At 39.2% G+C, this 25,058-nt stretch overlaps 2 protein-coding genes and 1 long non-coding RNA gene across 4 annotated transcripts in view; 2 read left to right on the forward strand and 1 right to left on the reverse strand.

Moving 5' to 3' along the window:
- Positions 1-15: 15 nt before the first annotated feature.
- Positions 16-19,346, forward strand: Paics (phosphoribosylaminoimidazole carboxylase and phosphoribosylaminoimidazolesuccinocarboxamide synthase). The gene is made up of 9 exons (XM_004849693.4): positions 16-266; positions 3,906-4,103; positions 8,617-8,795; positions 10,625-10,804; positions 10,904-11,017; positions 11,561-11,644; positions 12,336-12,516; positions 14,336-14,494; positions 19,039-19,346. Exons 1-9 carry the CDS (start codon positions 251-253, stop codon positions 19,203-19,205), a joined length of 1,278 nt encoding a protein of 425 aa, XP_004849750.1. The 5' UTR covers positions 16-250; the 3' UTR covers positions 19,206-19,346.
- LOC106009811 (uncharacterized) lies at positions 12,152-24,715 on the reverse strand. The gene is made up of 2 exons (XR_015441377.1): positions 24,563-24,715; positions 12,152-12,403 (listed from the first exon to the last, which is right to left on the reverse strand). It is a non-coding gene; the product is annotated as an uncharacterized LOC106009811 (long non-coding RNA).
- Srp72 (signal recognition particle 72) overlaps positions 24,558-25,058 on the forward strand; it is a 31,615-nt gene continuing 31,114 nt past the window's right edge. The window contains exon 1 of one of the 2 annotated variants that reach the window (XM_004849694.4): positions 24,558-24,767. In XM_004849694.4, the coding sequence (XP_004849751.1) occupies positions 24,659-24,767 (109 nt within the window). In that variant the 5' untranslated portion in view covers positions 24,558-24,658. The remainder of the gene's footprint in view (positions 24,768-25,058) is intronic. The other variant, XM_087187703.1, reaches the window with a different exon arrangement.

Here is a 25,058-nt window from a genome sequence, read left to right on the forward strand (position 1 = left end):
CGCGTCGCTGCGCCTGCGCGGCGGGAAGCCTTAAGGGAACCTCTCCCTCCCGGAGTGGGGCTCCACTTCTTTGGTCCACAGTGATCCTGGAGTTTGGCCTGGCGCCTTCACAGTGCTCTACGTGCAACCTGCTAGTGTACGTGAGGGGCGTGTCTGCGCCTGCCCCGCCCCGCGAACCTCGCTACCCGCTATTTTCCAGGGTTCTGCCCCTCTTTTCAGTGTAGTTACGCCCTCCAGCCCGCTCAGGATCATGGCGACAGCAGAGGGTGAGTCGCGCGTCAAGCCCGCACGGACTCTCGCGCCCCGCTGACTTCGGTCCTCCAGTCAGGACCTGGCGGTTCGGCGCGGACCCGTGCGGGCCTCGCGGTCCTCGGCTGGCGTGTGGGTAGGCCCGGGGTGGGGCGCACACGTGGTCCGGGCGCTGCGGGACGTACGCAGGAACCTCAGTACCAGTCTCAGACAACGTGATAAATCCAGAACGACCCCGGAATGGGAGAGGAGCAGAGTAAAGGGCTATTTAGAAGGAAAGATTGGAGGGGCCTGGAAACTTCGTGATCAGTAGACTTTGGGAAACAATCACACGGAAATCTATCGTTGACTCTTCAAAGTCTTAACCTTTCCTGCAGGATTAATAACCTCCTTTTCCATAGAATTAATAACTTAACCTTCTGAAAAGTTTTCCACAGGTTGATTTTACTTTTTAAAAATAGTTTTTGATGGGGGCCGGGGATTTAGCTCAGTGGCGCTGCGCCTGCCTTGCAAGCTCAAGGTCCTGAGTTCGATCCCCGGTACCTCCCTCCACAAGTAGTTCTCTGTGTTTTTTTTTCACATATAATTTATTTATGTATTTATTTTCACAGTTCAAGTCATGGCATAACACCTTTTCACAAGTAGTTTTTGATGCTGTCGTGGCGGTGGAGAGCTAAACCCTCTGGCAAAGTTACCTTGCTTTACTTTGTCATGGTAGTTGGCAAAGTTACATACTCATTTTGTCCCTGAGTGGTCAGGTCCTCGGAAAAGTTCGTTCTTCTCAGTTACGCCGATAAAACGCTGATTTGATTCATAATAGTTTCTGAATATAATAAACCAAACCATTACATTATTTCCCATATAGAAAGAAACCTTGGGTTTAGTTTTTAAAAGTTAACAGATTCAAAAGAAATTTTCAGGTTGATACTGAACATAACTCCATAACATCAAGGCCAGAACTTTTTCTGTGGTCAGGGTACCTTTATCTCTAAACTGGTGAACTCTATAGAATCTTTTCTCTGACACTTACATCTTGTATTCCATTGGCAGGTTAATTTTTCTAAAATATCAAATTGCTGTGGTTTCTAAACAGCACTTCCTTGCTCAAAATTAGCTTGCATTCTTTTTTTCATATTAAATATGGTTCATATTTATAGCCACATGTGCTTAATGGATACCTTTTCGACAGCACAATCCTAGAATTTAACTTCTCTAGAAAGTCTGTACTTTTCAAGGCTTAAATTTAAGTTGCATGGACCAGTCCTTATCAATTTCTTGAATTCATCTGTGATTTTATACCATTTTGACATAGCATGTCCACTATGTTTGTTTCTTGTGTCTACTTAATTAAAATTCCTACCCTGTTTAATGACTAGGTATAAAGATTCCAGTAAAGAGAGCAGAAGTTACAGATTTTGCCTACTTTCTTTCATCTTACATATTTAAATCTCTATTTCTTCAATCTGGAACCATTCTTGACTCTTCTCTTTTATCTTCCATTACTAAATCAGTTTTTGCAGGACAGTGTCACAGTCCTGTAATCCCAGAGGTTCACTTGAGATTCTGGCAGCCAGAAGAAGAGACACAGAGTCATGGAAATGTCTGAATATGATTTTATTCTCAGCTGCTGAGCTCAGCCGTGCACACTTGCGTGGTGGCCCCTAGCCCACCATCCTCACAGCAGTCCAGTAGAATGTGCCAGTGATGACTGGTTATTTTTCCAGGCAGCATTGACTTTAGTTATATTGGTTATTTAGACTGAGACTAACGGTGCACGTGCATCTTGCAGACATGAATTTAAGGTCCACAGGAACACCCCCCAACTCCCCCACCACAGCCTGAAGCTAAGTGTAGCTATCTTAGGCTTTATTTTTCCTTACAAAGGATCACAAGATTGAGGCCAGCCTGAGCAATTTAGCAAGACCTTTTCTCTCAAAAAAAAAAAGAGAAAGAAATGAATCAGTTGTTCTTCCATCTTTGAAATGTCTTTGCACAGACCAAAACCTCCTAGGTTGCTGCAACAGCATCCTAGTCTCCCAGATTATGGCTTTGTTCCACCCACCTCTATCTCTCTTTCCACAATAGCCATACTGATTTAAAATACAGATCTGGCATTTTACATGAGTGCTTAAAAGCTCCATTATTGCTTTTAGGATAGTCTAAATTTGATCAGCATGGCTTAGGAGGCCTGAAGGATGAGTAATGAGATGGGCAGGAAGTGAACAGGATGTCCAGCCTGGAAGGGGAACATAAAATATTAGGAGACGGAGTTGTAGGAAGGAATAGAGAAATAGGAGTTTGAAGCATTAAGCTGGGACTACACCCTGAAGAGCTTTTTAAACCTTGTTAGTGAGTCTAGACATTCAGAAGGTAGGGATGCATGCTCTGAATTACGTGCCTTACAGTGGCAACTATTATACTGGATTGTAACTACCATGAGCCAAGAGTAAAATTTAGTCTGGTTGAGAACAAAGAAAAATTAAATTTACCTGGCGCTAATTAGGATTGCAATCCAGGAGATACAGATTTCATTACCCTTGAATTGTGTTTTGAGGCCTACAAAATGGTGGCTGTTTATACCTTTAAACTGAAGGGGGATGATAATTAAAACTATTCTACTCATTTGATAAACTGCCTTGTAAGGGATTAAGTGCTGCCTTAGTCTCTGGATATTGTGATGAAGGGGTCCCAAATCTCTGGACCTTGGACTAGAAGTCTGTGGCTTCTTAGGAATTTGGCCCACATCAGGAGGTAAGCAAACTATGAGTGAGCCAAGCTTCCTCTGTATTTACAGCCCCTGCGCATCAAGCTCCACCTCTCAGACCCTCTTTAGCCATATTAAGAGTGCAAAAGTACTGTTTCTTTAAGTCTTGTGACCAGCATCAAAATTTGATACCTACATGCTCACTGCTTACTTCCTCAGTTTCCTACCAGTGTTAAGGAAGAGAAAAGGTTAATGGGAGAGGTGGTTGCAGGCGAAGAGGCTAATTTAAAAGTGAATGGTGGAGGCATGGGATTTGTTGCTGCAAGGACCCAAGTTCGATCCTGGTACCAAAAAAAAAAAAAGTGAATGGTGGAGGCTTCTGCACCGCAAGAAAAGTGAATGGCAGCGATTTAGCTCAGTGGTGCCTTGCCTCCCTTGTAAGCTCAAGGTCCTGAGTTCACTCCCTAGTACTGAGGGGAAAAAAAAGTGGCGGAGCCTCTACTTACATAGTAACAGGAAACCCATCTGGCTTTACCGTTTCACCTGTCCTGGAAAGCAAAAATCAGGGAAAATACTAAACCATTTTTTTCCTGTGGGCTACTTTAGATAATGTATTGTGGTCATATGTACAAAAATACTAGTGTAATTTCATTAGTTTTATCTTAAATTCTATTTCAGTTCCAGCAGTAAGAGAAACATATAAGGTTGGCTGTCAAATTTAGTATTTTATCTAGCTCTGTGACCTCAACCTTGTTGATTCTTAGTTTCCTAATCTCTATAATTCACAAAATTACGTGATGATGCATGAGAAAATAGCTTGAGGAGAATAAGTTCTATGCAGGTGATTTAATTTTTATTAGTCACTGTGTGATTCATCATTTTAGATGATTTAATCTTCAATAATCAGGAAATTTCTCCCTGAAATATAATAAATTCTATTTTATTTCCACAGTATTGAACATTGGCAAAAAACTCTATGAGGGTAAAACAAAAGAAGTCTATGAATTGTTAGACAGTCCAGGAAAAGTCCTCCTGCAGTCCAAGGACCAGATTACAGCAGGAAATGCAGCCAGAAAGAATCACCTGGAAGGAAAAGCTGCAATCTCCAATAAGATTACCAGTTGTATTTTTCAATTGTTACAGGAAGCAGGTAAGTATCTTCTCTTCCACCTACTTGTCCTCTCTCCTGTATATGCTGATCCCTTTTATGGGGAGACAGTATTACATGGATTAACAGCTCACACGCTCAGTTCATTAAAATCAAGCCGTACTACAGTATAACATTTTACTTGGTTTTGAAGTAATTGTCTCATTTGGTTCTTTTGCAATTGGCTACAACCTTTCTCAGGGATCCCCTTTGCAGCTTTCCTCTCCAAAGCCTGCTTTAGTCCTACATGGAATCTTAACTATGAAGGAAGCCCATCATGATGTTGAGCAGCTCTAGTAAATGAACTAAAATTATTCCCTAAAATGCTATGCAATTACATGTAAAGTTTCCAAAAAATTCCTAGACTAGTTACAGAAGACAGATTAGCAATACCATCAAGCATCATATAATCTTTACTTGCTAATAAATAAATGATGTCTCCTAAAACTAACCTTGTTGGGAATTGAGTTTTGGCCAAGGATGTAGCTCAGCACAAAGGCACTGGGTTCAATCATCAGTACTTCTAAAAACATCATTACCATAATTTAATTATATGCTTGGTTCCCTTTGATTCAGAGAAAAGGTTTTCCTCCCACTAAAAGTAACTATAAACCAGGTGTGGTAGCACACATGTAATCCCAGCTATTCAGGAGCCTTAGGCAGGAGGATTGCAACTTTGAAGGCAGTCTGGGCAACTTAGTTAAGATCCTGTCTTAAAAAAAAACTAAAAGAGCCAGGGACATAGCTCAGTTCTCCCCAAGTTCAGTTCTTAGGACCAGCAAACAAAGAACTTGTTTACATTTAAACAGTCTGTCAAGCATGGTAGACAAATGAGCAAATATGACTAACAGTTAACACACCTAAGAAATAAGATTTCATAAACCCAAACATGTAGTTACTATCCCAAGTTAGGGATTGATTTAAGTCTCCTGCTTGTTCATCCCACTATCCATTTCCAGAACATTTTTTTTTTTAATATATATATATTTATTGGTACATTTCAGGTATAAAATATATTTACATTTATCATTGGGTATTTGTACCTGAACATGATGTATCTTAGTTCTTATTTTTTCTCCCATTACCTGTGCACCCTTCACCCCCTCCATCCTTCCCTATTTACACAGAGTTTGATTCCTTTTTTTTTTTCCTCGTAATTTTTCCTTTCCCTTCTTCCCTTTTCCCTTCCCCTCGCACCATCCCCAAACCCTTGGACCTTTTCTCATTTCAAATTATCAGTTATTCATTTTAATCATTTTCATCCTTATTTACACTTTCAATTTCTCACATTAGAGAAACTATTCGGTATTTACACATGTGTGTCCTGTTTATTTCACTTGAGAGTATGGCCTCACCGATACTCTTAAGTGAAATCAATAGGACACACATGTATAAATACTGAATAGTTTCTCTGGTGTGAGAAACTGAAAGTGTAAATAAGGACTAAAATTTATAATAGGTCATGTGAAATAGGAAGAAAAGGGGCAAAGGGGAAGGAAGTGGGAGGGCTAGGGGAAAGGATAGAAGGGAATGGGATTAATATGAGAAAATGGAAAAATAGGAACAAAATCTTTGTAAATAGGGAGGACTGGAGGGGTTGAAGGGAGGGCTGGGCAAGGGTGAAAAATAAGAACCAAGAGAGACTATGTAAAGGTGCAAATTTCCAATGATGAATGTCATTATATTGTATACCTAAAATGTACCAATGATTAGAATGAATAATGATAATGCAAAATAGGAAGAAAAGGTCCAAAGGGGTAGGGGTAGTGGGCGGGGCAGGGGAAAGGAAAGAAGGGAAAGGAAAAATGATGAGAAATGGAAAAAATGGAAATAAAGTCTTTGTAAATAGGGAAGGGTGGAGGGCATGAAGGGAGGGCTAGGAATGGGGAAAAAATAAGAACCAAGATGCATCATGTAAAGGTACAATTCCCAATGAGAAATGTAATTGTGTTGTATACCTAAAATGTACCAATAAAAGAATTTAATAAAGTGAAAAAAAAAAAAAAGAGTATGGCCTCAGTATGCATCCATTTGGCTATAAATGACTCTAATTTCCCGTTCTTTATGGCTGAGTAGTACTCCATTTTATAAAAAAACCACATCTTCTTTATCTGGTTTCCAGTCGATGGGCACTTGGGCTGTTTCCAAGCTTTAGCTATTACAAACTGTGCTGCTATAAACATAGGTGCACATATATCGCTGTGGTATGATTCTTTTAATTCTTTGAGGAAGATTCCCAGTAGGAGAATAGCTGGGTCAAATGGGACCTCTAGTCCTAGTTCTTTGAGGTATCTCCATAATGATTTCCACAGTGGTTGCACCAATCTACATTCCCACCAAAAATGGAGAAGGGTTCCTTTCTCCCCACACCCCTGCCAGCATTTTTTATTGGTTGATTTCTTGATAGCAGCCATTCTTTCTGGGGTAAGGTGGAATCTCAGTGTTGTTTTCATCTGTGTCTCTCGAATGACCAGTGATGTTGAACATTTTTTCATATATTTGCTGTTTTTATTTCTTTGTCTGAGAAATGTCTTCATTTCGTATGCCCATTTTTGAATTGGGTCTTTGAATTTGGGGGGGTCTGATTTTTTTCAGTTCTTTATATATTCTCGATAGTAGACCTTTGCCTGAGCTACAGCTGCTAAATATTTCTTCCTGCATTGTAGGTTGTCTCTTAGCTGTTAGTAGTTTCTTCCAGAACGTTTTCATCCCAAACAGAAACTCTATACTGTTTGAACAATAGCTATCCATTCTTCCATCCCTGAGGCCCCTAGTAACCTCTATTTTATTTTCTATCCCTAGAATTTGCCTGTTCTAAGTATCTGATACATAAGTGGAATAACTGTTCCTGATTTATTTTACTTGGCATATAGTTCTCAAGGTTCAACCATAATATAAAATTAATGTATCAAGAATGTGTGTGTGTGTATAAGACTGGGGATTGAATCTAAAGTCTTCATTCTGGCCCTTTTTATGTTTGAGACAGTCTCACTAGGTTGCCCCAGATACACTCAAACTTGCAGTCCTCTTGCTTCAGTGCTAGAATTACAGGCATGCACCACCATGTCTAGCTCCATTAGCTGGATTATCTAATATATATACTACATTTTGTGCAGGAGACCAGCTTGAAACCACACCCAACAGGCTTTAAAATATTGAATTGGCTTATAATTTGGCTATTGATTAACATTATGTCATTCCAAAGCATGTGTGATTTGCTAGAAGAGCCTTCAGCTGGCTTACAGAGACAAAGTTCCCTACGCCACCAGTCACAATTGAGATCTCAATGATGGATGAGATTGTGATGTTTCTAATAGCAAGACGATAGTGCAGCTGAGGATTTATGACTGTGCATTCATTCTCCCAGATCAAACGTTAGCTAAAGATAAGTGGCTTGTTAACTATGACCTGTCCTTCACAAGAATACATCGGCCCTCCCTTTTCCAAGCCTGGCTCATTAGTGCCTTAGTCCTGCTGTTCCTTGTATCTGCCTTTACCGCCCCCCCCCCCCCCCCGTCGTATAAACAAAAATACACATCCAAGAATCCTAGTCTTTTTTTATTTTTTTTATTTTTATTTTTTTAAGAATCCTGGTCTTAACCAGAAAAGAGCTAAGAGCAAGTGGACTTAGCCAGGAGAGAGCTCAGATCAGATCCTGGCCCCTCAAATAATAAACTTTATTCTTTGTATATTATTTTTTCATCCTCTTGGGCATCTCCTGATAATTTTGTTTTTATGTTAATGTTTGTGTTGTTCTCCCTTTTTGGCTGTCTGTTAATGTTTGTGCTGTGAGTATTGGTGTATTAGTGTCTGTTGAGTCCCTGCTTTTTAGAAGCAGCATTGCTGCTGGGTCATGACATATTTGAACTATTATCAGAGAGGTTCTTGTCCAAAGTCATCATATCAAGTAGTTTCCATACTAAATACCACATCAGATCTTTATCTTATTCAGTAACACTCTGCATAAGAAGAGGGGCAAAGGTGCAGATTTCCAATGATTAATGTCATTATATTGTATACCTAAAATGTACCAATAAAATAAAATTTAAAAAAAATTAAAAAACAAAAGCGGTAGAAGGATAAATATTTACTTGCTGTTGGCCAAAGCTGCTGCTGTGTTCTTGGACTACCTGATGGATGTTCTTTTCCAAGGATTATTTGTTTTAAACAGTAGAAGAGGCTTTAGTGGCTGCAGCTGTAGTTCAATGGTAGAGTGCTTGCCTACCCTGCACATGGCCCTAGGCTTGATCTGTAACATCACCAAAAACAAGGGATGGGAATGTATCACAGTGGTAGAGTGAGCACTTGCCTAGTATGAGGCCCTGGGTCTGCTCCCAATACCACAAAAATACTTTTTTCCTGTTTTCTCTGTTTAAAAATTACATTTATTCTTGCTAGAGGTTTTTTGTTTGTGCTAGAGGTTTTTTGTTTGTGTCTTGTAGAGTAGAGTTTTATTGTGTTCTGATCTACCTTCTTAAGATCTCAATGCCTTTTAACTTTTGCAATCAATATGTAGGTATCAAAACAGCTTTCACCAGAAAATGTGGAGAGACAGCTTTCATTGCTCCCCAATGTGAAATGATTCCAATTGAATGGGTTTGCAGAAGAACAGCAACTGGTTCTTTTCTCAAAAGAAATCCTGGTGTCAAGGAAGGATTTAAGTTTTACCCACCTATAGTGGAGCTATTTTTCAAGGTAATTATTTTATGATTCTGTGTCCTACTCTAATGTAGCAGCAAACTTTTAATTACAAACCCAAAAGATTTAAACATTGAAGTATTTGCTACTACAAATGTTACTCTTGAAATTTATGTCAGTAAAGTATACTTCCATTAACAATGATAAGTGAGATTTTTAAAATGTCTGTGAAAATGTACTTACCTTTTGTGTTACTTACTTTTCTCTCTTGCTGAGACAAAATACCCAACACCCAAAGTTAAAGGGGGAAAGGTTTATTTGGTTTACAGTTCATAGAGGTTTCAGTCCATAATCAGCTGGCTCCAAGGCAGGGTGGCAGAGGAGAAACAGTTCATTGGGACAAAAGACAGCAAAAGCAACATGAGACCTTAACAGTGTCTTTCTGACCCTTTTATCCCATCCAGAGTACCTGGATTCGGGCAATGCCAAACCAGTCACTCACATGTAGTGGTTTAGTAATCACATGCCCTTAATCCCAGCATCACACATACCAGATTCAACTACCTCTGATAAAGAAAGCCCCACCTCATCCACATGAGGCTTTAGGGGGACATCGAAACACAAGCCATAACACCTTTGGACCAAGTTGACTGACAAACAGTTTTTGTGTTTTTATTTTTTGAGTCAGGGTCTCACTATGTTGTCCAGCTTGGCATTGAACTTGCAGAGAGCCTCCTATCTCAGCCTCCTAAGAGCTGGGATTACAGGCATGTGTTACACATCCAGCTTGAAATGAACAAATTTAAATAAATAATAATTAGAAAAGAAAGTAACATTTAGTTAAAAAATTCTTTAAATTTAGAGTTGAAGCTCAGTGTGGTGCTTTAGAGGCTAAGGAAGGAAGATAGGAAGTTCAAGGCTGGCCTGGGAATTTTTCTTTAAAAAAATTTACAGTTGAAACATATTCTGTAGCCTAATAGAGGAAAATGTACTATCATTGGTTCTGTTACCAGAAATATATACCATAAGGACATAGGAATAAATAGTTTTGAATTTTTACAGTCTATGTTCAAATTGCTTTACTCTTTCCATCTTGATTTATGGTATTATGCATAGATCTTGTACTTAAAAAGCAATGACAGTCCTAGCACTTGGGAGGCTCGGACAGGAGGACTGCTGTGAGTTCGAGGCCAGCCTGGGCTACATAGGAGATCAAGGCTAGCCTGAACTAATAGTGAGACCTTGTCTCAAAAATCTAAAACAAACAAGCTCAAGGTCCCGAGTTCGATCCCTGGTACCAAAAACCAAAAATCTAGAAATAGAAAGCAATGATAGTTTGGCATTTTTAAACAGTAAGTTGCATAACTTGTCTATATTATAATTATGTAAATCAAAATCCATTAAATCATAAAATTGGGACAGTGCTTAAAATAATTGTTTTTTCATTAATATCTTTGTCTGAGATCTCTTGAAATATCAAATAGTGTCCCTAAAAATTTGTGTTTCTGTTGGACATTGTGGTATATGCTTGTAATCCAGTACTTGGGAGGCTGAGGCAGGAGGATTGCTTTGAGTTTGAAGCCAGCCTGTACTACACAGACTCTGTCTCAAGCGGAAAAAAAAATTAAAGATTTGTATTCCTATATAAGTATTTTGTTTTGTTTTGTTTTGTTTTGGTACCAGGGATCAAACTCGGGTCCTTGCACTTGCGGGGCTATGTAAGTTTTTATCAAAAATGAGGTCAGAAGGTTGTAAAAACTGAATTTTGGAAAGACTGGATAGATTGAAATGTGTTTTGGCCTTCCTGTTGTTTGTGGAAGATGTTAGTTTTTCTAAAAAGTTCAAAAATTCTAGATTTAAATTAATTGTTCTACTGTACTTCTCAGGATGATGCTAATAATGATCCGCAGTGGTCTGAGGAACAGCTAATTGCTGCAAAATTTTGCTTTGCTGGACTTGTTATAGGCCAAACTGAAGTGGATATCATGAGTCATGCTACACAAGCTATTTTTGAAATACTGGAGAAATCTTGGTTGCCCCAGAACTGTACACTGGTTGATATGAAGGTACAGATGAAACAAAGAATTTGAAAGTAGAGATTATAACTGAGAAATGTTAATAGTATAAATTTTTTAAATTTTTCTTTGGTAATATGCTATTTCTAGATTGAATTTGGGGTTGATGTGACCACCAAAGAAATTGTTCTTGCTGATGTTATTGATAATGATTCCTGGAGACTCTGGCCATCAGGAGATCGAAGCCAGCAGAAAGACAAACAGGTCAGTAAACAGCTGTGACAGCACTTGCCTTTAGTCCAGCTACTCAGGAGGCAGGACAGTGGAAAATTTAGGGCCAACCTAGGTAGCCAGATTTTATCTTTTTAATACCATGGTAGATTCTCACAACAATAACAGCAAATATTATCTTTGTTTGGCTAGCTGAATTTAATGTTCTAAGAGAGTAAGTGTTCACAATTAGAGGATTAAGAGGCAGATTTGGGACTTTACACCACGTCTTCTAGATCTCACCAGGCTCCACCCATATCTGTTGTTTCTTAACAAAATTAGGGCAAGATCCTCTTTATACTTAATAAATAAAAATTCTCAAGGCAATCAATTGTTAATAGTATAGAAAGCAATTCACCTTGAGTGAAAATAAAATTTTACCTCACTACTGTATTTCTAGTTTAGTTCAGGAAATTAATTTGAAGACTGAGGTGTATTTTCAGATGTCCCTTGTTATCATCCCTACTCAGAAGACAAAAATCAGTTTCAGATACCAAGAAATACTTTGTTTTCTAAACTTTGTATCTCATTTTCTAGTCTTACCGTGACCTCAAGGAAGTAACCCCTGAAGGGCTCCAGATGGTAAAGAAAAACTTCGAGTGGGTTGCAGAGAGAGTAGAGGTAATCCTTCTGTAGTAACCTATATTGGGTTTTTCTTCTAAGAAAATCTTGTTTCAGACTAAAATGTGCGAAGGTATAGTGCTTCCCTTTTAGTTCATTTGTTTTGTTCAGTGATGCTGGAGATGGAACCCAGAGCCTCATGCATGCTAGGCAAGTGCTCTACTATTGAGCTATCCCCAGCCTTTCTCTGCTTCCATGTAAAATGTTGAGGGTTTATCCCTTTTTGATTATATTAGTAAACAAACACAATTTATCTTCCATCCAAGTACTAACCAGGGTTACCCTGCTTATCTTCTGAGATAGGCAAAATCAGGCACATTCAGTGTAGTTTGGCTATAGACAAGTAAACATAAATTTATCTAATTAAAAATCTCATCTGGGGATTTAGCTCAGTGGTTCTGCCGCCTGCCTCGTAAGTATAAGGTCTGGAGTTTGATCCCCGGTACCCCCCCTCCCCCCCAAAAATCTCATCTGTTAGGTTTTAATAATGAAGACCACATACAGAGGTTATTTAAAAATCGCCTACTATTTTATTGTTTGTCTTTCAAATTGGGGTATATTAAGAAAGAAAATATTCTGTCTGGAAGTAATTTTACTATAAGCTATACCTCTGTAAATTGATTGTTATGATTTTATTCCTATATTTACTCATTTTTGTCTTCTTTTTCATATCCACATTTTTCTTTTCCAGTTGCTTCTGAAATCAGAAAGCCAGTGCAGGGTTGTAGTACTGATGGGATCAACTTCTGATCTTGGTCACTGTGAAAAAATCAAGAAAGCTTGTGGAAATTATGGAATTCCCTGTGAACTTCGAGTAACATCTGCCCATAAAGGCCCAGATGAAACGCTAAGGATTAAAGCTGAATATGAAGGTAAACTTCAACTAACTAGAATAATTCATGTATTTCTGATTTGCCCCCCAAATTACATATTTTAGGGTATTTTTGGTACCAGGGATCAAACTCCGGACCTTGCGCTTGCAAGGTAGGTGCCAGAACCACTGAGCCAAATCCCTGGCCCCAAATTACATATTTTAGATTAAGACTGCTGAAAAGAGCTTTTCCATATTTCTTTTTTTTTGGTACCGGGATTCAAACTCTGGTCCTTCTGCTTTCGAGGCAGAGCGGCAGAACCACTGAGCTAAATCCCTGGCCCGCTGGCCCGCTTTTCCATATTTCTGAGGGGAAACTATGATATGTACTCTCATGATACTGTCGTTCAAAAAGTGTAAGATGCTCTTAGGAGCTTATAAAAGAATGCAGGGAAAAAACTGAAAGTGGAAGGATAGAGGGAAACAGATTGGAAGTGTGAGAACCTCTGGTGTCTTTACCTAGTAAACACCCCCTTGAACATTGTTTCTAACTTGCTCCAACACAAAATAAGCCCCGTATCAGTTACAGGATGCCCAAGATTGCAAGAACAGATCCTCCCTGGGATCCTTAATGTTGCACCCAGCGAGAAAGAACCAACCAGAGACCAATATTAAATCCACACAGGAGTTTATTACCCGCTGGGACCCGAGCCAAGCATCAGACTTGAGCCCCGACTGGGGGTTGACAAACATGTTTTATACACCTTTGAGGCCAACAGTTTCGAGGGCCCCCTATGGGATAGAACTAGTAAAGCAAGCAAAAGGTACAGAAGCGGAATGTCCTGCTGTTAGAACATTCGTAAAACAATAGTTGATTAATTGTTATTTCTAAAGAGACTTTCTAAGGGGAGGAGGTTTTTAAGCTTCCTCCTTCTGAGTTCATCTAAAGGGCAGGCAGGTGGGTCAAGCAGCAATATGGAGTCTGTCTTGCTAACTAGGGTCCTTCATTTAATGGCCCAGCCTTTCATGGGAGGCAGTCAGACATGAAATTAAGTCAGTTTTAGAATGTAGCACATGAGAAAAAGATAGCACTGATCTAAAACACCAAAACCCTGGGTTCACAGCCAGGTAGGTACCTCTGAAATGGAGGATGACTGATAATACTCTAAAGGTGATTGCAACAGGAGTGAAGTTAATAGTTTAGGGGCAGGTTAGGATTGAGTCTCAGACCCTTTTAATAAGCTAATGAAGGCTAGAACTTCTCTTAACAAAATGCAAATATGTGAAATTTAGATTCTAGGCTATAAATCTTTGCCTTAGGAATCAAAGGGATAATATATATTTTTCCCAAAGAATGAAATGCTTTAGAGATATTAACTATATGGGTCTAAAAATACATACCTGCACACACACAAATTACTTGTTGGTGTTGGTGATTGAACCCAGGGCCTCAAGCATGCTAAGCTGCTCCCCCAGCTCCTGCATACTACTAAACTTGCCCTCAAATCATGTTTCTTGAAGTGCCTCTAAACCTCCAGTCACTATTAAATGAGCTTCCTTGCACCCTATTTTAAAGATCGCTTGGCAGAAAAGATACCGTTCGTTGGTGTCATTTTTCATTTTTGTGAACTTTATATTTTGAAAATATGTACAACAGTGTATTTTTAATGCTTTTTCCACGGAAGACTACTCAAGGGTTTAAGACATAGATGGCTTTTTAAAACATACCTGGCAGTCCTTTGTAATGTTTAAACCAGTGATAGGGCCGGGGATTTAGCTCAGTGGTTTCACCACCTGCTGCGCAAGTGCAAGGACCCCAGTTCGATCCCCGGTATCAAAAATAAATAAATAAACCAGTGATAATCTTTTCATTTCCCTAGGGGATGGCATTCCAACTGTGTTCGTGGCAGTGGCGGGCAGAAGCAATGGTTTAGGCCCAGTGATGGCTGGTAACACTGCTTATCCAGTTATCAGCTGTCCTCCCCTCACATCAGACTGGGGAGCTCAGGATGTGTGGTCCTCTCTTCGACTACCCAGTGGTAAGACACACTGACTTTTTTTATTTTTTTGAGACAGAGTCTCACTATGTATGTAGTTCAGGCTTATCTTAAACTATGTATCCCAGGCTGGCCTCGAACTTACAGCGATCTTCTTGCCTCAGCCTCCTGAGTGCTGGGGCTGCAGGCGTGTGCCACCACGTCCAGCCTACACTGACATTTTTTAAACCGTGTATTAGAAAAATTTCAAACATACACAACATTATATAGAATAATGAAATTTCATGTACTCATTCCCCAGCCTTAGGAATTACTCTTTTGTTTATGTTGTTGTTGCTGTTCTTGTTGTTTTGGTACCAGGGATTGAACTCGGGATCTTGCGCTTGCGAAGCAAGCAGCAGAGCCACTGAGCTAAATCCCCGGCCCAGCAATTACTATTTTGTTGCATTTGTAGTCCCTTCTGCTGAATTATTTCAAAGCAGATTTTTGATATTGTGGTACATTTTTACTTAAATACTGCAGTATGCATCTCTAAGTGATAAGGACTCTTGTTTATTCTTAAACCATAATCATGATATTGTATTCACCACCCAAAAAAATCAGTAATAATTTCTAAAACTATTTCTAGTTTACGTTCAAGTATGTTCGGTTCTCACTTTTTTGTAGTTGGTATATTTAAATTGAGCTTCACAGTCCTTACATTCGTTTTGTTAATATCTTTTGAGTTTTATTTAATCTATAAAACTTCACCTTTTTTTCCCTTTCATTTTTCTTGTAGAATTTTCCACAATGGTTTATTACATTCCTTGGTAATGGTAAACATGCTCTTCTGTCCCCTGTATTTTCTATAAGCTGGGGTTAAGATTTGTACAGTAGTAAGGTCAAGTTCAGATTATTTTTTTCAAGAATACAACACTAAGTGTGTACCTGTAATCCCCGCACTTGGGAGGCTGAGGCCAGCCTGAACTATTGTACATAGCAAGACCCTGTCTCCAAAAAACCAAAAGAAAAAAAAGAATATACCATTAGTGGTATTGAGTTTTAAACAAAAGTGATGGTTACTTCTGAAAAATTTTTAATTTTAAAAATTGAGGTCAAAAGTAAATGACATAAAAGGAAGTCATCTTTGGCCTGATGGAGCTGCGTCTCATATCATTATTATAGTGTGTTCATCAAAATCAAAGATATAATCTGATGTTCTGCAAGTTCTGAGTCAATATTATTTCAGTAGGAGCTGATTTCCTTATCTTTAAAACCTCAGACTTTTCTCAGTTGTGTTAATCTCTTGATATGTGTCAAATACATTAAGTACCTGAGACCTCTGACACCAATAGATTGGCTTCTCTAGGCCTTCTGCACCACTGCTGTCCTAGGATCTGCCTCCAGTGTCATTTTGGAGATACGTTTTGCTTTTCTTTAGTCTTAGATCTCCAGTTTCCTAGGTCCCATGTGTTCCCCTCTTTTGGTTTCCTTCTTATTATGTTGAAGCACATTCTTTGTTAATTTCCTGAGGAAAGAGTACAAAATGTAAACCTTTAGATCTTGTATCTGAAATGTTTTTATTAGAACGCCACACTTTTTTGATAGTTTATGAATAGAATTATAGGTTGAAAATCGTTTTCCCATAGAATTTTAAGAGCAACTCCATTGCTTTTGTGCCATTCCAATTCTAGGTCTTTTAAACTTTTAAGATGTTTTAGTATCTGCATTGTTCTTAAATTTCTCAGATGTACCTTGGTCTGTTTTTACTGTGGACTTTGTGGGGTTTTTTAATGTGATACTTCAGTTCTTTAGTCATGGAGAATTTTACTGAATTATTTAATATTCTTAAACCTCCATTTTCTGTCCCCTCATATTTGGGTTATTCAAATTTGGCTTTCCTTGATTTCTATCCTATTTTCCTTCTATTGCAATGCTTTCTGGGATATTTTCTAAGTTTTACATTCTAGCCCTTCTATTGAGTTTTTCATTTGAATAAAACATATTTACATTTCCAAGAGCCCTATTTTGTTCTCTAGATTTTTTTTCTATAACATCCTTGTTTAATCTTTGTAGTAACACCTTTTTCTAAACTTAGTATAGTCTTACTAATTTTTCCTTCAACTGTCAGGTAATTCAGTTTTAGTGAGGAACTGTAGAAAGCTCATTGGAAACAACTTTGTTGTGAGGTGATCTTATGGAGTTGTTCTTTGAATAACCCTTCCTATCAGTGTCAAGGTCTTTTCTCAGGTATTACCCAAAATCATCAGAGAATTTTTGTCTTAGGCTCTTGCTGGTTGAATAGACCTGGCTGCCAGAATTCTGGAATCTTATTGGGAGAGGCTGAGTGTCTCAGAATAGGCATATAAATGTAAGCTATTTTCATGGCCGCATTCCTTGTCTAAATTGTGCCTGGTGTCCCCCAGTCCAGAGAAATCTGAAGTCTTCTTCACCTTCAGATAAAGAAAACTATGCTGTGGTCTTTTAAAGGTGCTGTTGATCAAGTAAAGTGGGAAAGTTGGTTCTTAGATTTGTATCAGTCAGTCCTTTTCTCTGTAGTCCCACTATCACTCCCACTCCTCTGCTAAGCTGATTACTCCCTCATTTGCCTTTTGGCTCTCAAAATGCTACTGCTATTGTTGTCCTTGTATGTTTATGCCTGTTTTCTTTATTTCCTTTACTCTTGGGTTTATATGGTTCCAGAGATAAATCTTGTGCTTAACGCATCTTTAACTAGATCCTTAACTAGACGTTCCAGTATAAATTATTAAATCTTTAAAAATCTGTAGCTATGAAGCTATTAACCAAATTTACACCAGAGGAACTATATAGGTATTATCCATTGAATTTAGAAAAGGGGAAATGTGATGAGCAAAAGTTGGGCAGCAGTTTTTTTCTATTAGTGTGGAAGGGGAGAGAAAATCTGGGAAATTTTTCTGTTGTCACTCAATTTGGAGGTAATGCTTTGAAGAATGTTTTTTTTTTTTTTTTGGTACCGGGGATTGAACTCGGGTCTTTGCGCTTGCGCAGCAGGCGGCAGAAACCACTGAGCTAAATCCCTGGCCCTTGAAGAATGATTTTTACAGTGGCCCATGTGAAATCCTGAAGACTTTCTCTGACACCTGCTCACTAGATAAGCTTAAAAAAAAAAAAATCAGAAAAGGAGACCTGGGCAGTAGTCACATTATTCCAGGTATTAGAGTAGAGCACTCTATCCAGTATGCAAATACTGATGCTTGACACTCACTGAATATTTACCTTAAGCCAGACAGTGCCCAAAGCACATGGTCAGTAACTCATATAAGGGAGCTACTAATTATCCTTCTCTTTTTATAGACAAGGATATGAAAATTAACATTAAGCAACGTGGCCACTGCCACATAGTGACAAAACTGACTTATTAATACAAATTTGTATTAACGTGATTGGTACATTGGTGTTTTGTTTTGCAGTGCTAGGGATCAAACTCAGGGCCTTATACATGTTAGGCAAGTGCTGTACCACTCAGCTGTACCCCCAGCCCATACTTTATAGTCTGTTTTTATTGTGAATAGCATCAGAGCCATAGCCCAGCAAGCGAGGAGGTGCACACTTGTACTCTGGGAGGCTGAATCAGCATTTCAAGTTCAAATCCTGCTGGTGCAACTTAATGATTTAGCAAGAGTCTGTCTCAAAAACTTTCAAAAAGATCTGGGATGTTGTTGAGTGTGAAGGCCCTGGATTCAATCACCAGTACTGTACAGAATAAAAATTTTTAAAGTATGATGAATGCCAAAAATATAGGAAAACTAGAGCTTTTAGATCTGTAAACTAAGCAGTAGTCTTTGACTCCAGTAACACTACACCTGTAAGTCTGTCTGAGCAGACTTATAATTGCTGAGGACCTAACTTCCTTTTGCTACTGCCTTGTAGATCTTATTACACATTTTAAATTATTCTTTGGAATTGACTTTTTTTACTGCTTAAAAAACATTACAATAATTCAAATGAAAAGACAAAAAGATTAGCTAGTAAATTATCAAAACAATTAACGTATTTCGTTTAAGAATAAGTGTTTCTGTTTACCTTGTCCTTTGTTTTACTCTATGGCCTGTCACTAGGGACATAAAGGAATAGTATGTGGGAAAAGAAGTTTGAAAAAGTAAATCTCTGTGCAAGTAGATTCATTCACTAAGCGTGATAGATAATACATATAAAATCTCTCTTTCTGGCAGATAAATACTACTTGTCCTTTTACAGTCATATTACCACTTCAACATTAAAGAAACCATTCTGCAGATCCTATTTTAGACAAGCCACTATATTAGTATGGTAGCTTTTTTTTTTTGGTACCTGGGATCGAACTCGGGTCATTCCGCTTTCGAGGCAGGTGGCCGAACCACTGAGCCAAATCCCTGGCCTCTGTGGTAGCTTTTTATAGTCTGTTGCCAACAGGTCTTTTCTGACTATGACTTTTATTTGTTTATTTTGCACTACTGGGGATTAAATTCCAGGCCTCATGAATGCAGGGCAAGTGCCCTAGCACTAAGGTACATCCTTCGTCCCTGTTATTTTTTCATTATTAACTGACAGCTCAATTTCCTGTCTTTTCCTTTCCAAACCAATAGGTCTTGGCTGTTCCACCATACTTTCTCCTGAAGGATCAGCTCAGTTTGCTGCTCAGATATTTGGATTAAACAACCACTTGGTATGGGCCAAACTGCGAGCAAGCATACTGAACACATGGATTTCCTTGAAGCAGGCTGACAAGAAAATCAGAGCATGTAATTCCTAAAAATGTCATTTTATTGGTGGTGGGGAGGAGGTCCTACACATTTCTAGTTTAGCTGCAGAAAAATAAGCAAAGTAGAAAAAAATGATTTTGAATCAGACAAAACAAAATTGATACATGAATAAATGCGTCTAGATAACATGAGTTAGAACATGTTTGTATTAATATTTCTGTATAAGGTAGTAAAATTAATATAAGGACATTTTAAGATTAGTTTTTTCTACCCACTGTATAATCATTGTTCAGTAGGTAATATAATCGAAGAAACACATTTTATAAATGCAGATAAGATCCTATTATAAAGCTCTAAAGTTATAACTTGACCTGCTATATCTCAACCAGTAAGTTTTAGAAAGATAAAACAGTTATATCTTAGGTGATAAGAGCAATATAATCCTCATTCATTTTATGGTCTTTACAAATTCTAAGGGTATGGTTTTTGTTTTTATAGTCACTATCTCAGAAAATAAAGTGTATTTGCATTATCTCTAGCTAGGTATCATAGAACCTTATACAGTCTGGGCTGCTTTCAAACTCTCAATCTTCCTGCCTCAGTCTCCCTAATGCTGTTATAGGTATGTTTTCTTTAGTAAGGAAAGTTGAGATTGATGCTGGGGTTAGGGGAAAACATAAAATAAGACAAAGGGACACTATCGAAGCCACCTTTTATTATCAAGTATTAATGCCAGTGAGTTCATCTAAGAACCTGTAAAATCAGAGAATATAAAGTTCTATGGTCTTCCGCCTGCTGCGCAAGCGCAAGGACCAGAGTTCGATGCCCGGTACCAAAAAGAAAGTAAAGTTCTGTGTTCATTTTTAAAAGAAAGGGGCAATCATAATTTTCTCCATAGAGTTCTATGTCCCCTAAAATATTAAAAACCTCTGCTACAGATGAAATCTTGATAAGGCCCTCCCTCTGGCGTACACTGTCTACACTTTCTGACCTCTCAACTGTTAATAAGCTGCCATCTCTTACCACTTGTTTCATCGGATCCCTTTGGGGTATGTTGCCTCACCACTCCTTTTTTGAGCTAACACCAAGGTATTCCACCCTTACTCTTGATCATTTCTTTTAACCTATTCTCTCAAGTACTGGTATTTCTTTTTATTTTATTTTTTTAAATTCTTTTATTGGTACATTGTAGGTATACAACACAATTACACTTCTCATTGGGAATTGTACCTTTACATGATGCATCTTGGTTCTTATTTTTTCCCCATTCCTAGCCCTCCCTTCACGCCCTCCACCCTTCCCTATTTACAAAGACTTTATTTCCATTTTTTCCATTTCTCATCATTTTTCCTTTCCCTTCTTTCCTTTCCCCTGCCCCTCCCACTACCCCTACCCCTTTGGACCTTTTCTTCCTATTTTACATTATCGATTATTCATTCTAATCATTGGTACATTTTAGGTATACAATATAATGACATTCATCATTGGAAATTTGCACCTTTACATAATCTCTCTTGGTTCTTATTTTTCACCCTTGCCCAGCCCTCCCTTCAACCCCTCCAGTCCTCCCTATTTACAAAGATTTTGTTCCTATTTTTCCATTTTCTCATATTAATCCCATTCCCTTCTATCCTTTCCCCTAGCCCTCCCACTTCCTTCCCCTTTGCCCCTTTTCTTCCTATTTCACATTACCTATTATACATTTAGTCCTTATTTACACTTTCAGTTTCTCACAAGTACTGGTATTTCTTAAGAGTTTCTCTCTTGTTTATTAATACTGAGTGGAAGATGTTAATAAAATTAGTATTACTGACTCCCAACTCTGCTTCCAAACTTACATTTTTTCCCTATCTGTCCCATGGGCACTTGTGTAAAAACCAGAATGCTTGCGAATTAATTCTTATTCACCAAGCCTAAACTTGATTATACTCACTGTCCCAAGTCAGAAACTTGATTTCATCCTTTATGTTTTTTTGACTTTTTTTTTTTTTTTTTTTTGGTACTGGGGATTGAACTCAGGTCCTTGCGCTTGCGCAGCAGGCGGCGAAATCACTGAGCTAAATCCCCGGCCCCCTTTTTTTGACCTTTTACATCTCACTCAGCACCAGGTTGTGGCTATCAGTTTTAATTTCTGCTTGACCTTTGAATTTACCTTGTTCTCTGATCCTCTGTGCAGGAGCCTCAAATGACAGTCAGATGCAATACTAGTCTGATCCTTAGAAGGTCCTCATTCTCAACCGAGTCTTTACGTGATTACCCAGACTTCCACAGTTAATTTCTTTTTGTTGTGGATCCTTCTGAAAATATTAATCCTGAAGACCCTCTCTTTAGGAACTTGCACCCACAAAATTGATTCTTGGGTTCCCTTGAATCCTACTTGTGGTCCGTAGGTTAAGATGCACTGGTGTGTGCCAAGCAGGTGGTGCACGCCTGTAATCCCAGCACTCAGGAGGCTGAGGCAGGAATTTCCCATCTGTTTGAGACCAGCCTGGGCTGGTGATTCCAGGCTGGCCTGAACTACATAGCAAGACCCTGTCTCGAAAAAAAAAAACAACCCTAAAAATACAAAGTGAATCACTGGTGTGACCTATCAAGGGAACCTGTATTCTTCATAATCCTTTGACTGCCATATACCTATACCTTTATTTCCTTGAAGGACTTCATTTTACCATTAAAATCTATTTATTAGATAGTGGAGCTTTATTTCCATAAAACCTTTCATAACCACAATTGCTACAATTGCTCTTAAATTGTAAGTTCCAAGAAGAAAAAAATCAGTTTTACACTTGATTTCCCATACACTATTACACTCTGATGTACTATGGCTAACTGCTAGAGATTGGAGAATTGTAATTTTCTATCTTATGCTAGTTTGCAAGGATGGATTATGCACTATGGCAGAACAATTAAGACTTAAACAATTTTAACATCTTTAAACTCTGGGTCTCTGGTCTGAGTAGTGATACTTCCTCTTCTATCTACCCATACTTAGCAATGATTCTATCTAATTCTGTGCAGTACATAAAAAAGTTTTAAGTTAAGATTTAGACTGGTAGATGATAGGACTTACCATTATCATGGTCATTATCAGTTTTACCATCAGTGTCTTAGTACAATAAGTATATCCCCAGTAGTATAATTCATTGGTGCTAAGAGTACTTGAAAGCATTTACTCATTACATTTCCTGTAAGAAGTAACCTACACAACCTATCTAGTTTGCCTTCTGGGTGATTATACTATGAGCTTGAAGATGAACACAAAAATAGGAAAAATTGTCCAAATAAAGCAGTTTTTAATAAAGACATTCTTAGAATTGCTGTTTTTAAAAATGGCTTCCAAAATTTATTACAAAGGTTATGGCAAGACCTTAATATACGTAAAATGTATCTTGGCTTATGAATGTATTATGTAATATCACTTATGAGGGGTTTTTTTGTTTGGGGTTTTTTTTTTAGTACTGGGAATCAAACTCAGGGCCTTATGCTTGCCAGGCAGGCGCTGTGCCACTAAGCTACATCCCTGGCCCTGTAATGTCACTTATGAGTGGAATTAATTCACCATGAAAATTACCCTGAATTCAATATTCCTATCAGCTGATCTAGTTTCTGAAAACATGCAAGATGGGGAGTAATTTGCCACAGAGCATCCACAAATTCTCCATGCTATTTCCAGCTCAGAAATCCTTAGAAAGGCATTAAAGATGCTTACTTGGGAGGAAAGGGGGAGTACTGGGAAGAGAACATAGGGTCTTCTGCATGCTAGCTAGACAAGAACTCTGTCAGCTCTTACTAAATTGCCTAGGCCAGCCTCCTGAATAGCTGGGATTACAAGCATGCCCACCTTGCCTAGCTAAAAGTGCTTAAATAGTATTTCTTCTGCCTGTCCTACAGTAAGATAGTAACTTAATATAGTATGCCTCAAAAATCATATATACACCTCATAAATAACCAAATATTAATAAAAAATAAGTTTTCAGTACTTAGGTGATAGCTAACTTCATGTATCAACTTGACTATGCTAAAGGATACCCAGGTAGCTGATAAAACATTTATGAGCCAGACTCATGACTGTAATCTCAGCACTTGGAAGACTGAAACAGGAGGATATTGAGTTCAAGGCAGCCTGGACTACATAGGAAACCTTGCAACCTGGCCTCCATAGTGAGTTCAAGGACAGCCTGAACTACAAAGTGAGACCTTGTCTCAAAAAAGTCATGTGCTAGATTCTAGTGATATTGTAAGTAAAGTCAATACGGTGGCTTGGCATCAAAGAACTATAAGCCATTCAGAGTGAGAAAGGCCTTAAAGGATGATCAGTGCTCAGAAGTACAGAGCCTTGAATTGCGGCTATAGCTCAATGTTGGAGAGCTTGCCTTGCATGCATGATCCCCTAGCATGGACATCTATCACACAAAAGCAGAAGTAGAGCACCTTATAACAATGTAATCAGAATGTTGACCAGTGCAAAATTTCTTCTAAGAAGCAAATTTTGACCCTAGATACAAAGATGAAAAGGAGTTAAGTTGTTGGGGGAGAGAGGAAGTGACAGGAGTTGTAATGATCACAAGAGATTTATCTACAGAGTAGAACAATAAAAATGTCCGTCACATCAAGTGTATCCATGGGTACATGGATATACAGGTATGGGTATATATGTGTTATGACTGTCAGGTGCATGAATTATCTTTTATCACTGAAACTCATTGGTGATACTGAGGGATTAACTCAGGGCCTTTGCCCCAGCTCATCTTATTTCCTCCCCTCCCCGCAATGAGACAGTCTCAAGTTGACCAGGCGGGGCTATAACTTGTGATCCTCCTGCTTCTGCCTCCCAGAGAGCTGAGATTACAAGCGTGTCGCCCATCTATTTTATCCCTGTTTTACAGTGGGAAAAACAGACCCCAAGAAGTTGAGTAACTTGTTTACCATCAGGGAACTAGTCAAAAGAATCACCTCATCATCCTTAATACCAAAAGGGCAGCCAAAAATTTTCACCAAATGTGCTTTTGCACTGAATTTTTTTTTTCTCCAGAACCTTTCATCAAGTTCATCTCTGTGCCAGAATGTCCCTCATTTTCCCCACAACCAGGCCATTGTTCCCCGATCATTTATAAAATCTCAAATGCTAATTCCTCCTTTTGGTATTCTCAATCACCACAGCAAAGCCCAGACTCCCCTCCTCCCCCATGACTCCCTCTCGTTTTTTATTTACCACTTTATAGACTTTATTCACAGGCAGTCGCCCAGAAAAACACGCTGCTTTTGACTGAAACTATTGGGTGAAACATCACGCCTTCCCCGCCCCGCCCCCCCCCCCCCCCCCGAGTCTGACGCCTTTGAGTAAGGTGTGTCCCAGACCTCACACAAACCACTCCTCTCCAACACTAACTCGGAGACGAAGACTCACCACTGCACGCTGAGCCACCGCCAGCTTCCTCCTCCGCTCGGCCTACTTGGGCATCCTGTTCCGGGGCAGAGGTTGCCCGGCCCCGCCTCCTCCAAGATGGCGAGCGGCAGTAGTGGGGGCGTTTCGGTGCCTGCGCTGTGGAGTGAAGTGAACCGTTACGGACAGAACGGCGACTTCACGCGCGCTCTGAAGACCGTCAATAAGAGTAAGTGTTGGGTCGGGCGACGGGGTTGGGCCGGCCGGCGGGAGGATGCCACCTGTTTCCGGCGCGCGCGACCACCTCAGGTTGAGGCGCGGAACAGGAGACCCCCGCGTCAGCCTGGCTCGGGCCCAAGGCCCGGAGGGTGCGGGTCGCAGCCTCACCACTCCACCAGCCGATTTGGGCTCACTGGTTTCTTAGAGCCACGTGTACTTTCCCTTTACCCCCGCAGGACACGAGGGAGGAGGATTTAAAGAGACCGCAACTCCCAAAGTCTCTTCCAAACTGTTTTATTTG

This window comes from Heterocephalus glaber, unplaced genomic scaffold (assembly GCF_053883595.1).
Source record: "Heterocephalus glaber isolate CG9 unplaced genomic scaffold, H.glaber_assembly_v1.0 deba00001509, whole genome shotgun sequence".
Classification (NCBI taxonomy): domain Eukaryota; kingdom Metazoa; phylum Chordata; class Mammalia; order Rodentia; family Bathyergidae; genus Heterocephalus; species Heterocephalus glaber.